At 38.1% G+C, this 18,194-nt stretch overlaps 1 protein-coding gene and 2 long non-coding RNA genes across 3 annotated transcripts; 2 read left to right on the top strand and 1 right to left on the bottom strand.

Moving 5' to 3' along the window:
- The first annotated feature begins 660 nt into the window (after positions 1-660).
- LOC121711529 lies at positions 661-4,987 on the top strand. The gene is made up of 4 exons (XR_006032357.1): positions 661-695; positions 2,133-2,163; positions 3,755-3,820; positions 4,371-4,987. It is a non-coding gene; the product is annotated as an uncharacterized LOC121711529 (long non-coding RNA).
- A 3,833-nt stretch (positions 4,988-8,820) lies between these two features.
- Positions 8,821-11,577, top strand: LOC121711955. The gene is made up of 3 exons (XM_042095852.1): positions 8,821-10,641; positions 11,464-11,477; positions 11,563-11,577. Exons 1-3 carry the CDS (start codon positions 8,916-8,918, stop codon positions 11,575-11,577), a joined length of 1,755 nt encoding a protein of 584 aa, XP_041951786.1. The 5' UTR covers positions 8,821-8,915.
- A 3,796-nt stretch (positions 11,578-15,373) lies between these two features.
- Positions 15,374-15,757, bottom strand: LOC121711534. The gene is made up of 2 exons (XR_006032362.1): positions 15,714-15,757; positions 15,374-15,581 (listed from the first exon to the last, which is right to left on the bottom strand). It is a non-coding gene; the product is annotated as an uncharacterized LOC121711534 (long non-coding RNA).
- Between the last annotated feature and the right edge of the window lie 2,437 nt (positions 15,758-18,194).

Here is an 18,194-nt window from a genome sequence, read left to right as displayed (position 1 = left end):
GCAGATATCGGTGTGACTTGATGTGGAAGATTTTTTAATTGATTTTACATTTGACTATTCCATGATTTATCTAGCCTACAAGAAAACTGAGAAGCTGTAATAACTCAAAATTGTAGATGCATTTTAGATGCAACACTGCGTGATATATTAAGCTAAGCAGACTTAGGTTAAGCAAAGCTATACTTTGTGTTTCTATAGTTTATGCAATAGTGTTTTTGAGTTTGACTCTCCAGATTAAATAATCTGGTATTTTTATTGTCCAGTTGGTGGCAGCAAAGCTCTTCCGTAGGCTGTTAGCTGTGGGCAAAGTGCGAACATGACAGTGCAGGGATTTGCAATGGTTGGTTATACTTACATAAGTAGCCACTCTAGTCAAACAACATGAATTGATTTTTTATAAAATGAATAGCCTAAAGAGAAACACATTTAGTATATTTGCCATAAACCATGGAGAATAGAAGTCTCATGCAAAATCTGGTGCTTTTATTTAGCTGGTAGCCTAACTGAAATGTTCATTTTTAGTAATTTTATTTAATCCACTGTGTGGATGGTACATTTGGTTATCTTTTGAATATTTTGATATCAGGAGATGGCAAATTAAGTTGAAAAAGGTTTAGGGACTTTTATTATGACGAGTAATAATAGTTCGCCTGTAATCACGAGCCATCTTCCTTTTCGGTGATTGCTGGCTGAAGGTAAGACGTGTCTGTAATGTCTCGTGAAAATTAATTGATATGTCGGTATATTTGGTTTTGAGGTAACGTTATTTATAACAGAATAAACTCACGAAAATATTAAAATATGTTTATATGCCTCTAGATAGCCACCTTTGTTACATTTGTTAACGTGTTCGTGTCACACTATGAACGATAAACTCAGGCAGGAACGGTAGCGGTTGTGTAAATGTGAATTCGTAACGTTAATAAATCAAAAATGTTAATCCGATTGAAGCAGGCATTGTCTTGAGAACTGGCCGTTATCTCATGAACAACGTTGTATCAAATACAGTCAAAGGTTATTAGCAGCTAACGTTATTACTGGGACGATGCTTCAGCCATGCTGTAGGCTAGCATTGTTGGATAGCAATTAACGTCAACCTTGTATTGTTTGAACTCACATCTGCTTCTTCAATAACCGTGTTAGAAAACGTGTTAGCTGCTACATTATTAGTCGGTTGAGTTGGTTTTTGAGTCATCTCAGTTAGGAATGCAAGTTCACGTTGTCTGCTATTAAAATCAGAGGCAGACTAGCAGTGTTTGCAGCTAAAGGGAGAACATAACGTTAGCGAAGATGAGTTGATATTGGCTCAGCAAGACCATTTGTGAAGGCAGGCAAGCATGTGTAATTCTTAAGAAAGTTATTTAATTAATCGTAAATCTTTAATTAATCTTGATATAGCCTGGTTTGGCAGCAAGCATTCAAACGCGAGGGGGGAATGTTTCTGGCGGTAAATATATTGCTATGAGGGTAAGTTATGGCGAAAAGACTCTTGAACTGGCGTATTGCGAAAGGTCACACAAGGCGACAAACAGTTTCGTTGCACGCTACGTGGTCTAAATTATTATTATATGCATTCGTCAAACGCCCTATTGCACAATAGTATTTTTGAGGGTAAATTAAATGTATAACGTTTTTATCTCTGACAACCAATGCCATGACTATTATGAGGTGTCTTGTTTGGGTTTAGATCATGGCTTTAGATATGGGACTAGATGTATATTTTGGTGTTAACAGTCTTGAATGCAATGCCATACAGTCCTGTATGATTAGTAGTTTGGGTGTATTCAATGAAAATATGCATGTTTTATAATGAAACATATCTATGAGTTATGAGGCTGTCAGTAAATTTTGAAGGCATAGTATACAGATTTCCTCCTGGCTCAATACAGAATGTGGCAGGTCCTGCATGCCTTTTAGGTAGCTAATTTCCTAGTTTTACATCAATTTAACAATTCTGCTAGTTTTCATGTTAACTGAATGTTTCAAGCATGTTTATGTATACATTGGAAGAGTTTATTGGTGGATTTTAAGAATGGTTACAAGCCAAACCACACGTTTAAAGTACATATCTGTCATTGTAAATGCTAAGTTTGTAACTTTCATAACCTATATATATATTAAATGTTTTCCAGATTTTGGATTGCTTTTTGACCTATAGTAAAGGTAAGTGCTAAAAGTTTCAGGGCTTTTATGTTGCATACTATCACATAAACAGTACAACTTCTAGGGGAATTTAGAAACCTTTTACGCTGGATTGACAGATACATTAGTTTTATTCCTGTGTCATATGCCTTCTACTTTAGCTCAAGAATGTGCATGCCTAACTCTGGTGTAGCTGTAAATGTGTGTAACAGGTTCCATTTCATGCTACTTGTGTGTAGGCTTAATGGTATGTAACAATCCTCCAGATGTCAATTCGTTTTGCAGATTAATAATAGCTATAAAGCAACATATCACCCCTTTTGATGAATGCAGTGTGGGCTACCCTTGCACATGAAATCAGAGAAGCAAAATTGTAGGTTGTGGAGAGATGCTGTAGCACAAATTGATACATTTGGCACTGTTCTCTTTAAGGATGTAAGTGAAATGGTGTTACTAAGCCACCACTATTCAGTGTTCATGTTCAGGAACAGCACTATCTTATCAAAACAGTGAGGTGGAACAGGTTGACACCTGAAAGTTTTTTTTTATTTTGTTTGTTTTTAGGTTAGCATTTTGATAAATGTTAGATATGAAATATTGTACATTGAGATAGCAAAATCTAGAGTACTTCTACTGAAACTACTTGCGCGGTAGCAGAACTTGCAGGGCAGCCTAATTTGACACAGCACTGGCTCTTTGGCATTGCCACCAATGTGTCAACGACAGTTCAAGGCTGTGTGAGGTGACTGTAATTTGCACTTGTGACATAGTTGACAAGTGATTCGACACCTTGTTTTTCAATTATTTAAAATGTTTGAACATCTGGTCAGTGTTTTGCAGACTATGTAAGTAGTAATTATTGTGTGTAGGATTTTATTGTGAAACATGTTCAACATCTGATGCTAAGCTTGATTCTTTATCTGAGAAAAGATTAGTATTTTTTGCTTTCAGTATGCTTTGCTCATGTTTTTAATTGTTGTATAGTTGAACTTTTGAATGTACTTGGTTTAAATTAAGTAGAAGAAGACTGTCTTAAGTTGAGAATTTAGAGTCCTTATGATGTAAATATGTACATTGTTATTGCCTGTTCAACCAGGCTTGTGCAAAATTCAGAATTGAATTGAGAATGACTCCTAAATTCCAATTCAATTCTTGAATTTGAATTGAGGTCAAAAACAGGATGTAGAATTACAATTCGAATTTGAATTAAAGGAAGTAGAATTGAAATTCAAATAAATTCATATGCATAATTTAAGGGTAGTGTTTAACAATGAAGTTTCCCAATATATGTCAGATATGATCGCAACAAACACACAACTTATAATTGAAAACAGTAACCAATTACATTTCCAAACTAACCTTCCCAAAACTGAATGTATGTGAGATTCAATACATTTGTCCTGTTGTGTGTTGCCATGAATTGAATTCCACTTCCTGTCATTCAAATTCAACATCCTGTGGGGTGGGGCCAATTCAATTCAAATTCTAATTCATTAATTGAATTGAATTCTAAAATTTGGAATTGTGCACAAGCCTGCGTTCAACAGAACTGATGAAAATATTTCAGTGTAACTGTATGCGATTTCTGATGTGTTTTCTGTGTGTTTTTCAGATGGCGCCTCCTAACAAGCGGTCCAAGGCGGCCAAGAAGAGACAGGCTGACTTGAGGTCTACTGAGGTCAGGCTGTTGAGCTGAACTATCTGTCCTGATGTATTATGATTGTGTCTAATAGGAAACATGTAATGTTGAGCACATTTTATGTTTCTCGCAATTCCTATTTACAGTAGTTTGTATGTTTACTTGAAATGCCGCTTACATTTTGAATGTATTTTAATGAAGGATGTGCTGCATGTCTAATTTAAAGGAGAAATCCAGCGAGTTCTTACATAGATCTACGTTTCTCAAGGTGACCAAGTATTGACGGTACAAAAAATGAAAACGTTTGTTTTTACCGGTAGCTGCTGGTTGTAGCAACTCGAGCTAGGAAAAACTGATTGTTTTGATTTTGTTTCATAACAACAGTACTCGGTGACCCATGAGAAACGGAGCTCTATATGAAAACTCGCCATATTTCCTTTTAAGAAGTTGCTGAATATTTATGATCTAAATATATATATACATTACTGTTCTGAAAGTATGTGTATATTAGTTGCTTTAATTATGAAATTATTAAAGAAGTATGATATGTTAGACTTGGTAACCTTATGATGGGTTTTCTGTGTTACAGGTGCCGAGCAAGAGGTCCCCGGTGGCGCAGGTTGACTTGGTCTCCTGTGACGAGGTTGGGCGTCCTCGTAAAAAAGCCCACACACAGTCTTCGGACGCTATACAGTCTTCGGACTGCCAGTTACAATGCCAGTTACAATGCCAGTTACAATGCCAGTTACAGTCTTCGGACGCAATACAAGCAAACTCTACCAACTCTCAAACAAACTCTACCAACTCTCTGAATATGTGCCATGACTCTGTTGTAAACTCATTGTCAAGTAATGTGAAAGAAAATAATGCTACTGATTGTTCTTTGAATGAATCTGTTGACTTCCCAGAGAGATCTGTGCTGATGGGGTCCTTTCATCAAGGCGATTCACGGTTTGGAAATGTGCGCAACAAGCAGTGTGGTGCCATCAGTTTGACTGCTGTTTTGAAGTCCAAGATGAAGAACATATGGAGTTGGGAAACTCGAGATCTTGATGATGTTTTGATTAAGGGAACTGTTCTTTACAGGTCAATGAGTGCACAGGGTAAAATAAGAGACCAAGGAAGGGGTTACATTGCTGTGTCTGAATTGCCTAGGCAATATGAAGTGTGGAATTGTGATTTCTCAATAAACTTTGCTGATTCTTACACTGGATTTATTCAGGTTGATGACTATGACGATGCTTTACGTGATGTTGCCATGCCTTTTGATGTAGCACTGCAGCGGGCGCTGTTTAGCAATGATGCTTGTTTGTTAACCATTTGTGCTAACACATGTGCTGTAGTGAATGCAGGAGCAAGGTTTGCGTTTGTTGATTCACATGCTAACAGAAACGTCAACCAGAAAGGTGAGAGGACAAGTTGTGTTGCATACTTCAGCTCTATACACTCCCTGGTCACATTTGTTTATGACTTTGCACGATCTTTTGGCATAAGCACACCAAGGTTTGAGGTAACTGGAGTCACCGTAATAACTAATGCCAACGCCCAGATGAACGATCCATCCAGCTGTTCAACGAGCTCTGCAAGTTTCTGTCCACTCTACAGCGATGTGAAGTGTAAGCCTAAAGTGTGTGAACGAGTTGTAAGTGGGTCGTCTACAGTTGCAGCTAATTTCACAAGTGGCACAGAATGTTCACAGACAATACCAGACACAAATGCTTGTTCTAATGTAAACAGTAGACCACTCTACAGTGACGTTTTGAGACAAGTTCCGAGTAAGGGTGTTAAGCAAAACAAAATTGCAACAGACGATGTCATTGTTACTGATGCAGGTGCTCACGAACGGTCTTTTCAACCTTTAAACTGTGATGTGCAGGCAACTGATGATGTCATTATAAGTAATGTAAGAGTTCCCAAACATGCTTTTAATCCTTTAACTCGTCAGGACCAGAATGCACTGTGCACATGTTTAGAGCTTCAAAATGGAAATGTTGATGTAGGCCTAATGGCAACAACTGATATTGATGACATGGGATGTCCCTGTAAGATAAAAAGTATAAAACCTGATGGGAATTGCTTTTACCGCAGCCTAGCCTTTAGCATTTGCCACAATGAAGACAAGCATTTGAAAATAAGACGGGCTGTCGTGCAACACCTTCAGAGAAACGGCACCAAATTTGAAACATATCTGAGGGATGAATACACATCTGTGCAGGATTATGTCACTAAATCAAGGATATATTACTGTGGTTCATGGGCAAAAGAAATTGATATTTTTGCTGCTGCTGACATGTTGCAAACAACTATCTTTACTTTCAATGATGGAAGATGGAATATGCACAGACCTGCAGACTCACACACATGTAGAGAGAATTGCATCTATTTAAATCACACTGGCAGTCATTATGAAGTTGTAACATGTGTTCACCACAAAGATGCAAGACGTTGCGCAGGAACATGCCAGCCTGTAAAGATTGATGACAAGTTGAGGTCAACACGAAAAAGAAAGTTGATAGATGAATCAGAAAACGTGAAAGCAAAGAAAGATCGCCAGCTATACCACAATGACAGTGATTACAGAGAAAGAAAACTTGAAAGTCTTAAAGATAAATATCACAAAGATGAGTTTATCAATCAGAATAAGCGTGAGTGTTCTCGTAAGAATTCTTTAAAAAAATACAAAACAGATCCAGGGTTTCAGAAATACAAGTGTGATTATTCCATGAATAAGTACAGAACAAATGTGGAGTTTCAGAAATTGGCACGTGACCTCTCTAAAATGACATACAAGAACAATAATTCCTTTCAAGCAAGCGTACGTAAATATTCTACAAGTAAATATAACACAAACGCAACATTTCAGACTCTTGTCCGTGACTATAGTCGGACAAAATACAAGAAAAACATTGGATTCCAGAACAAAATTAAAGAGCATAACAAGAGTAAGTATCAAGAAAATGAAAACATCCGTATAAATAAAATCAAAAGAAGTCGTGATCGTTATTCAACATGGCAGAAGAAACAGGAAGACATTGATCTGGCAATTGATCATTTTCGTCAGGAGGTCAGCTGTGGTCCTGAATATGTATGCTCAGTATGTCATCGTTTACTCTTCAGGAAGCAGGTGGTTGAGTGTAAAAGACATTGCTATGAAAGCAAAGGAGCAGAAGTGGCTGCATTGGCTAATAGATGCATAACATTGCAATATTTACATGTGTGTGATGTTGAATGTGAACAGAAATGTCATTTGTCTGATAGTCCATCAAGCAAATTATGGATTTGCCATACATGTCATCGTAAAATACTTGGAGGAAAACTTCCCGAAGAGAGTGTTACCAACAACATGCATTTGGATGATATTCCACCAGAACTCAAATGTCTTAACTCTTTGGAACAACATCTCATTGCACGTCACATTCCCTTCATGAAGCTGTTGTGTTTGCCTCGAGGCCGCCAGAGAGCTTGCCATGGTCCTTGTGTCTCTGTTCCTGTTAATAACGCAAATGTGACAAATATACTCCCAAGAAATGAATGTGATGACAAGATGATAAGAGTGAAACTGAAACGCAAGTTGACATATAAAGGTCATTACGAGTACATGTATGTCCACACTGATCGTGTCAGAAATGCACTGAGGTATTTGATAGCAAACAATAAGTTGTACGGTGATGTGACTATGAATGACGAATGGGTAAACTCTTTGAATGGCACTGACCAGCATGAAAAAAGTACCAAACAGGAAACACCTGATAACAGTGATGATGAAAATGTTCCTGAAGAGGAAGCAGAGGAAGATGTGACTTATATCAAAGGCCAGAATGGGCTTTTGTCAGATACATCATTACAACCTGTCGATCTGGGTTCAGAGATCATTGATCAGAATTTTCAGGATATACTTAATGTGGCACCAGGTGAAGGTAACAGTCCAGTGAGGTTGTTGTCCGATAAAACCAATGAGGCAAAATGTTTCCCTGTTTTGTATCCATCTGGTGGACCTACATTCCATGATGAAAGAGAGTCCAAAATAACTCTGTCACGGTACCTGAACACACGCATTCTGAATGCAGATGGGCGTTTTGCACAGAACACAGACTTCATTTTTTACGCACAATACATATCAGAGGTGCATCAAGTTGTATCTGGTGTATCAGTGGCATTACGCAAAGGTGGCGGCAACTCCTCTCTGAAAGACGCATCATCAGACATGTTGTTGAACTCAGACTCGTTGAGTAAAATATTGCGCAATGACGAAGGATACAAGTTCTTACGAGGAATTCGTGGCACACCTCCATACTGGATGTCAGTTCAGAAAGATTTATTTGCCATGATAAGACAACTCTCCATACCCACATTCTTTGCATCTTTTAGCTCTGCAGATTTGAGATGGCCTGAAATGCTGAACTCTATTCTAAGAATAGAAGGTAAACAAACATCTGTTGATGATCTTGACTGGTCTGACAAATGTGGACTCATACGTCGAAACCCTGTCACAGCGGCAAGAATGTTTGATCACCGATGGCATTGCTTTCTCCGTGATGTAATCATGTCGCCAGCAGAACCCATAGGGAAAATAAAGGACTACTTTTATCGTGTTGAATTTCAACAGCGTGGTTCTCCTCATGTCCACTGTCTCTTTTGGGTTGAAAATGCTCCCAAGATTGATAAAGAGAGTGATGATGAAGTGGCACAGTTCATAGATACATACATCACCTGTGAAATGCCACCAGAAACAGATGCAGAGCTTTATGAGGTTGTGAGCAGCGTACAGAGGCACAGCACAAGACACTCTAAGACTTGCCGCAAGAAAAACACAGTGTGCAGGTTCAACTTCCCACGTCCACCATCAAGCTGTACTTTCATCACAAGAGGCGGTAACTGTGAGGACTTGAATGGCAATGATGACAATACAAGTGCGGGTGCAATAATAAAGAATGTTAAAACTGCGTTGACCATGCCTGACATGAATTTTGATACAGCTGATGCATTTTTTGAGTCTCTTGGGATAGATCAAGGTTTGTTTGAAAAGGCATACAACATATGTTCCAAAAAGAAAAGCATTGTCCTGAAACGAAATCCTGGAGACATTTGGGTGAACCAGTACAACAAAGACTTACTCCGTGCTTGGCAAGGCAATATGGATATCCAGTATGTCACAGATGCCTTTTCAGTTGTGGTCTACATACTGTCGTATATCACAAAAGCAGAACAAGAAATGGGTTTGCTCTTACAACGTGCCCAAGACGAATCAATGAATGGCAACCTTGATGCAAAAGCAGCATTCAAACAGCTTGGAAGTGTTTACCTACACAACAGAGAAGTTTCAGCCCAAGAGGCAGTGTATCGATTAACACACATGCACTTGAAAGAATGCTCTCGTGACGTACAGTTTATTCCAGTTGGTGATAATCCTGTTAGGATGAGTTTACCGTTGCATGTCCTCCAAACTAAAGCCCAATTCCAACAGTGTAATGATGAAAGCAGCATTTGGATGACCAATGTGATTGAGAGGTATAAGAGCAGACCCCAGAATGAACAATTTGAGGATTTATGCCTGGCCAGTTTTTGTTCTGAATACAGAGTTCTATCAAAGTCACAGGTTCCGACTGAAAGAGATTCACATGACATAATACAGCTCAACAACAACTGTGGCTTTGTGAAAAGAAGGACCCGAACTGAACCTGCTGTTGTGAGGTATCCCAGATTTTCACCCACAAAAAACCCTGAAAAGTACTTCCATTCGTTGCTGCAACTGTTTCTGCCTTACTATGAAGACTATCACCTCAAACCGCCCCAGTTTGATACATATGAACATTTCTATAAAAATGGTGCAGTGAAATGTGGTGTTGATGTTCAAAGAGTGCAGTCGATTGTGGATACCAACAAAGCTTTATTTGAAAAAGAAAGTGATGAGATTGACAGAGCTAAACAGTTGCTGGAAGACAAAATTGATTTAGAAGATGCCTGGGCTCAGATATGTCCTGAAACAGAAAGGGAGCGTCTTCGTTGTTTGGATCTGATGAAAGAAAAAGTTGTAGATGATGAAGGTGATGATGATGACAAACTCATTCCTGACCTGACAGCAAACCCACAGACTACATGCACTTTGGAAACAAATCATGTGTCAATGCCCAGACAAGATGCATTGCATTTATTACGATCATTAAATGAAGAACAGTCTACCATATTCTATGCTGTTCGTAAGTGGTGTTTGCAGAAACTGTTTGGACAAAATCCTGAACCGTTGCGATTATTCATTACTGGTGGAGCAGGAACGGGGAAAAGTCATTTAATCAAAGCGATACATTACGAATCTACCAGGCTGTTGTCACAGATTGCTGAAAATCCTGAGGATCTCACTGTGCTTCTAACAGCACCTACAGGAGTGGCTGCATATAACATTGGTGCTGCAACAATTCACAATACATTCTCCATTGGTGCAAATGTCAAACTGCCATATCAACCACTAGGTGATGAGAAAGTAAATTCTTTGCGAACCAAAATGGGCAGCTTGCAAATTCTGATCATTGATGAAGTGTCCATGGTCGACCACCGTCTTTTGGCCTACATTCATGGTAGACTGCGTCAAATCAAGCAGACTGGTGATTATTCCTTGTTTGCAAAAGTTTCCCTGATTTGTGTGGGTGATTTTTTCCAACTCAAGCCTGTGAAAGGAACACCTCTTTTTGCTGAAAACAAAGGAGCCAACCTGTGGGACAATAACTTTGAGGTTGCAGAACTGACTAAAGTTGTTAGACAAGAAAATGCAGCATTTGCGGAAATGCTTAATCGTCTCAGAGTCCGTAAAAAGAACGAACCTCTCACCGACTGTGATGTTCTCACACTGAGGCAGCGTGAAACTGGTGAGGAATCTACAGACATTCATGTGTATGCTACAAATGCAGAGGTTGATGAATATAACGTGAGGAGACTGCAAGAGACCTGCCCAGACGCAATCAGCATACGTGCTCAAGACTTTGTTCGAAATCCCAAAACTGGAAGAATGGAACGGAAAGTTGGCTTTCACACAAAAGTTTTCAACTCTTGCTTGCCTAAATGTGTTTCGTTGGGTGTTGGAGCAAGGGTCATGTTGAAGAAAAACATAGATGTGTCTGATGGCCTTGTCAACGGAGCATGTGGCACTGTCGTCGAAATTATTCAAAGTCAACAAGACGATGACATGCCTGCAGCTATCCATGTGGAGTTTGAAGACCCTAATGTAGGAAAGATCCAGAGGTCAAAAGCAAAAAGGGTTTCTGAACGTTCAACGATAGTGGAAGTGCAAGAGGAACAAGTGGCTAATAATGGTGGAGTACGAAGGCAACTGCCGATTAGCCTGGCCTGGTCAGTAACTGTACATAAATGTCAAGGGCTTACTGTTGAAAGGGCTGTTGTATCACTCAAGAAGATTTTTGCTCCAGGGCAAGCATACGTTGCGTTGAGTCGCGTGAGAACTCTCGGTGGGCTGATAATTGAGGACTTCAAAGAATCTGCCATATTTTGTGATAACAAAGTAGATTCGGCTATGAAAAGCTTGCCTGAGTTTAACTTTGGAATGTCTGTTTCATCCAACATGAACCCTGTGTGCACAGTAGCACTTCACAATGTGCAGAGTTTGAATGCTCACATTCAGGATGTTCAATCCCACAAAGCCCTCATGAATGCTGACTGTATTTGCTTAACAGAGACGTGGCTCAATGTAGACACTGATGAAGAGCCGCAACTTCCAGGATACGTCTTCAAACACAATCCGAGAGGAAACTGTTACGATGAATCCGAGCCAGCCTTTGCAGCGCTGAAACAACAACAAAGAGGTGGAGTTGGTCTGTATTGTTCAGAAAACATTGATGTGCAGGTGTCAATTCCAGAAAGATGCAATTTGGAATGTCTGTATTTTGAAATACCTCATGCAAATTTGACTGCTGCTTTGTTGTACAGGCCCAGCTCTTATAAGACTGACATGTTTCGAGAACAGTTATTACAGGTCATCTTTGAACTTGAGAATCATCCAGGGAGGAAACTCATCATGGGAGACTTCAATGAGGATATCTTTGTATCATCTACAATTCTCAAGTTACTGGAACGGCATGGATACACTCAACATGTGCAAGCAGCTACAACTGAAAAAGGTACATTAATAGATCATGTTTACGTTAAAGGCACAGAAGATGTTGTTGTTGAAGTTGTGCAGACATACTACAGTTTTCATGAAGCGATACTGATCTCACTGTTGTAATGTTTTCTGTGATTTAATGATATTTGTCTTTGAATAGGTAGGCATTTATGTTCTGGCTATGTTACACATGACGTCATTATGAGTTCACTTCATATTCCGTCCGCTAAGTGGGGTTTGGGTGGGTGGGTGGTGGCAAGGAGAGAGCATAACACTGGACGGTCCTTGCAAGGGATGGGAGGGGTATGGGGGCCATTTTCCAAAAGAAGTTGCAAATAACGGTAAAGATATACAGATGAATATGTAAATATCAGGAAGCTATACAGTTGACTTATTATCTAGGCAACTATTTTTTTAAAAGTCAGCAGATCATTCCTTAATTGTCTAAAGCATTTTAGACTATGTTTTGTTAATGTTTGTCAAACTATTTCATTTTGGTTGCATGACACCACCGTTACACCAAGTTATGTGTAATGCTTTAAATGCTAAAAAGAATCCAAATGAAAGTTTTAAAGGAACCACACTGCAAAAACTGCTTATCTAACAAAATCTCACCAAGTGTTATTAATCTTATATCAAGATAAAAAAAGCATAAAGAGATTTACCTAGTGCTTTCTTGTGAAAACATTTGACTTAATTTAAAAAAAAGTTTGACTTATTTTAAGACATCTCATCCTGAAAACAAGCAAATTTGTCTGCCAGTGCGTTAAGCAAATGTGTCCTAAAAACAAGCAAATTTGTCTGCCAGTGCGTTGAGCAAAGTTGTCTTGATAAGACTCCTTAAAATAAGTCAAAGTCTTCTTAAATTAAGTCAAAATGTTCTTTTGAGAGGGCGCTAGGTAAGTCTTTTCATACTAAAAACAATACCAAATAGATTTTTTAATCTTAATATAAGATTAATAACACTTGGTAAGATTTCATTTTTTGCAGTGCATATGTAAGATTGTGGCCAAAACTGGTACTGCAATCACTTTCTAATTACTGTAGAGAGGTGTATCCCCTCCCCCTCCCCCCTGACTTGAGGTTGCTAACCCGGATGCCGAAACACTACTGACTTTGTGATTAGTATATAAGTGGAGGGTGGTGCATCAGGCCAAAACACAACATGACATGACAAAACACAACATCAACATCAGTTGAGGGCTGCAACTTCACTTTAAAAATGACAGTATTCTGGCCGGACTACTGTTGTCAGTGACATAAGTATTTGAAATGAACATGATTTCTTAATGTCTAGTGACATATCAGGGCCATTTTATGATTAATTTAATTTAATTTGTTACATACGGTTCCTTTAATGAATGGACAGACATAGCACTGTATTGAATGATTTTATCTTTACCGTTATTGTAAAACCTTAACATTATCAGTGAATTACAGTTAAGACGGTAACAGTCAATAACAGCAAACACAGCTGTTCAATTTTAGTATACAAAAAAATTGATAACAGTAAAATAAAATTAACCATATTATTTTACACAGATATTATAGTCAGTTGAAGACTGGTATTATTACTGCAACACTGAGTTAAAGGACAACAATACCTTAAATCTTCAATGAAGTGAAAGAATAAATTCTGTATGAATGAATTGTCTCGAGATTATGAAAGAATGGTGAAAACAAAGAAAACAAATCTTAAGTGCAACTTCTTTTGGAAAATGGCCCCCATACAGGGAACTTTTTTTTTCAACATTTTTATGAATTATACCAAGTGGACAGTCATGCCATTGCTGTTTGTCATGCATATCAAAGGTGTCCAAATCACCACCAATTTGCAGCTAAGATACAGTTTTCAACACATACAGTTGTGTGACACAAAAAGTGTTCCTGCTTCACCCTTATTGGTGTCATACTGACAAATGCTTTAGTACAGTAAAGTGATGATACCATATGTACAAGATCACTTGCTGATTACAGACAAACTCTTGTCATTTACTGTGGGATCAGTTCTGTTCCCTTTAAGCTGACACAGGTCATAGGCCCAGCCTACATCTCGCTGCAACACCACTATTTCTTGGAAAAGGGCAGAATCTCCAAGGACATTCTGTTTGGTGGAGTTGCCACCAGCACCAGGGCAGTTTAAGGACATGAAAGCCATGGACAGCAATGCAGTCTGCTGAGACAAGCATGTGAGTAAACACGCTTGCTGGAGACAGGTGATGTGTAAAGGGGGAAATTCAGAGGACACATTCAGAAGAATACCATGTGGATTAAAAAAAAAACAACAGCAGCAACAGCCATTATTCCTGTGTCGGACTACACAGCCATTTTTATCAGTGATTTCTATGTCTACGAGACTGACAAGTGGCATCTTAGCACTGTGTATCTTTCATACCAATTTAACTGAATAATAATACTATGTTTATTTTATATAGCGCCTTTCTCAAACCCAAGGTCGCTTTACATAGTAGAAGGAAAACACCTTGCCATTTTTTGTCTGAGTGATGAAAATACATGTTAGCAGTCATTCGCATATTCAGCACTGTCCACTTGGTATGCAGTTCTGTAAACAGGGCACGGTGAATCGAACTAAATTGCATTGTTAAAGTAGTTAAAATATGCATCAGTTGATCATTTAATTTACAAATGTGTTATATTGACAGACTTTAGATAATTATTTTGTTTATGTAAAAATGCTATGTTTTGATATGAAGAATTCAGAGAAGAAAGTTTGTTTTTGTTTCTAAGTTTTAGATTGGGTGAGGACAATTCAGTTGGCTACTTAATCAACCCAGGACAAATTTCAGCCATTAGTCCTGTACAACTACTTGAAATAAGACATATTGTGGTTTAAATGTTATTTTTTCTGCCTGTGTGATGCGTTGTTTGTTTTTCATTCGGGCCTGATTTTGTATTAGGATGTTCTTTTGTGTTCTGTTCTTTTGTGTGGGACTGATTTGTTTTAGCTGCAACTGTACTATAAGTATTTTCATATATCACACCAAGGACTGTAATTTAAATGACATGTAACAAGTTACTTTACTTGTTGATACATTGAATGAACTATTTTTATTTTATTTTGTTTTGTTATGTTATTATCAATTATTGTGAAGTATGTTTTGGCATGGATAATTACAAAGAAGGAAAAAGAAGGAAGAGTTATTGATATTATATCAGAAAAGTTACTTATGCTCTATGAATTTAATTTCATAATGGTATATGGAATCTGTTCACTAACATATTGCTAAATTTCACTGCTGGATCTGTACAATTAACCACCACAAAACAATGGACTGAATATAGAGTGCAAGAAGTCTTATTTTGTAAGACAAAACTGAACCAACCACTACAGAGGTTTGGAGTCGAAAATGCCATCATGATCTTCTGACATATTGACATTATGTGAGTACCCATTATATTTAACTGTACATTTTTTCAAAGACAAGCATCCTAAATCTGATTCATGCACTTTTGACAGGATGTAAACTCTAAGAAAAAGACATGTTGGTTTATTTTACCTGTGTAACAATAGCATGTAGACTTTTATTGTAAATGTACATCTGCTATCAAATGATCATACAGAAAATGTTGGCCAAGGCCCAGCAACGTAGCCTTTCGAGTGACCTGCACCAGACACAGGGCATGCTGGGGATCACGGACATCCACCAACAACGCAGCCTTCGGAGTGACCTGCACCAGTCACAGAGCCTGCTGCGGATGATGGACATCCGCCAGCCTCACAGCCTTCCAAGTGACCTGCACCAGACACAGGGCCTGTTGAGGATCACATACATCCGCCAGCCATGCAGCCTTCCGAGTGACCTGCACCAGTCCTGCTGCGGATCACAGACATCCGCCAGCCATGCAGCCTTCCGAGTGACCTGCACCAGACACAGGGCCTGTTGAGGATCACATACATCCGCCAGGAACGCAGCCTATCAAGATCTTATCAAGTTAAGTGAGTATCTGTGCTTTTCTTTCTCCAAAAGATGCAATCTAAATGTTTATGCATATTTTAGTAGGATGTAGCCTACATTTTATACACTGTTAATGAATAGACATTTTGCTTTCTTAAACCTGTAGAACAAAATAATGTATACCTTTATTGTAAATTTATAACTGCTCTAAAATTACCTTACAGATAATGTTTGCCCAGTTTCAAAGAATATACCTTCTGAGATTTTCAAAGCTGTGGTGTGGCCACTGCAACAGGTATGCACAGAACTGGTCCATACGTCTGTTCGATGGGACGCACCAATGGTTAGGACTGTTGAGGCTCATGGACATTCACAAGTTACACAGCCTATCGAACTACCTGTACCAGACGGAGAGCCTGCTGAGACTCATCTTCCTTTTCGCTTGGTGGTTGTGGTGGTGCAGATGGACTTGTACTTGTCAGAGTGCCTTGAGATTCATGGACCCTCACCAGCCTCGTCACCTGCTGAGGCTCTTAGCTGATCTTGGCAATCTACAACAGCACTACAGGACAGCATTACAAAGGGCTATGAGTTGTACATGGGACCATCTACTGACTAAGGGCTGACAAGCTTAAGAATATTGACTTTGTGCTGTAGATATATATTATTATTATATATGTTCATATCACATAGCCATATTTATTCATATCACATAGCCTTATTTATTCTGCTCTTATAAAGTAACTGTTAATACACTGCACATATTTATATCTAATTTATATTATTATAAACCACCTTCTGTAAACAAACTGCATACTACTGTCTACACTGCACTTTCTTGTCCTGCCTATGCCCCACCTTTCTATACTTTGTTTATAACATTGCACTTTTCTGACGCAAGACGCAAACTGCATTTCGTTGGCTTTGTACTTCTACTCTGCACAATGACAATAACGTTGAATCTAATCTAATTATAGGACCATTTAGTAATACAAGGGAAATAGAAGTAATGGGGATTTAATGACTTCGTGTTTTTTCTCAGCTTTATTTTTTACTATTTTGGACGTCTTTGCTTTTTGTTCCATGATTGTTTTATGTGGTGCTTTCTATTTCTTCCATTAAATTGAATACAATAATTCTAAATAAATGTCATACTATCATACTATATCTAGGAGGTTAGTTTTCAGGGTATTTGTTTGCATAACATCATGCAATTTATACCTCTTCAATTGGAACACTTATTGTTAATAATGTTTTGATAACAAACCAGAATAATTCAGAAAATATGTTAATATATTAAGCATAGAAAACATGTGATGTGAATCACATGAAAAAAAGTTTGACAACTTTGATCACAAAACATGTTTAAAGATGGTTTTGTCTACCACAGAGTTGTAGCAGATTATCAATGACTGCAGTAATGACTTTTAGTCCATAACCCTGAACAGACTAAGTACACTCCGGGATTAAAGGAACCGTATGTAAGAAATGTATTTCAATTAATCATAAAATTGCCCTGATATGTCACTAGACATTAAGAAATCATGTTCATTTAAAAATGAAGTTGCAGCCCTCAACTGATGTTGATGTTGTCATATTGTGTTTTGGCCTGATGCGCCACCCTCCACCTATCTACTAATCACAAAGTCAATAGTGTTTCGGCATCCGGGTTGCCAGCTCTGCCAGTCAGAGTGGAGGGGAAGGGGATACACCGCTCTACAGTAATTTGAAAGTGATTGCAGTACCAGTTTTGACCACAATCTTACATATGGTTCCTTTAACTAGCCTACATTTTGAGATTGTAAGATTGTAAAATCTATGTAAATTTTGAGATTGTAAGATTGTAAAATCTATGTAAAATTGAATTACACATCACTAGCTATGCTATTATTAAATTGTGATTAATAAAGTACAAATGTTTTTTGCCTATATTTCTATTTACTCAAAAAAGTGAATTTTTAAATGAATATATGAATAAATACATCAAGTTTTACATTCTTATACATAAACTGTTATCATTGCATGGACATCAAACGTTGGCACATGTCAGCCAAATTACCTTTTTCAATAGCCAGTAAGGTTTGAATGCAAACACATGAAGACTTACAAGCCAAAACACTTGAAGACTTTCAGCCTTTGGTTTTGATACATGAAAGGGTTGCTGTTTTCATGTTTTGAACAAAATCCAAGATGGTGGTAAGATCAGTTATGTTGAGGTCACAAGTTGGTATGTGTTGGCCTTAGGAACTCCAAGTGTATTAATAGACATCCTTAGTAAGTTGTAATTCCAAACACATCAATAGTTACAAGACAAAATGCATTTTTGCTAATTGCAGCACCCCCTATAGGTCAAAGGTCACCAAATGTATTGAGCCTTCTCCTAATT

Source organism: Alosa sapidissima, chromosome 6 (genome assembly GCF_018492685.1).
Source record: "Alosa sapidissima isolate fAloSap1 chromosome 6, fAloSap1.pri, whole genome shotgun sequence".
NCBI classification, from domain to species: domain Eukaryota; kingdom Metazoa; phylum Chordata; class Actinopteri; order Clupeiformes; family Clupeidae; genus Alosa; species Alosa sapidissima.
This window is presented reverse-complemented; position numbering and strand designations above follow the sequence as displayed.

What these genes read in the sequence shown, in the direction of transcription:
- LOC121711955 (XM_042095852.1), top strand. Translation starts at nt 8,916, where the DNA reads ATGGATATCCAGTATGTCACAGATGCCTTTTCAGTTGTGGTCTACATA.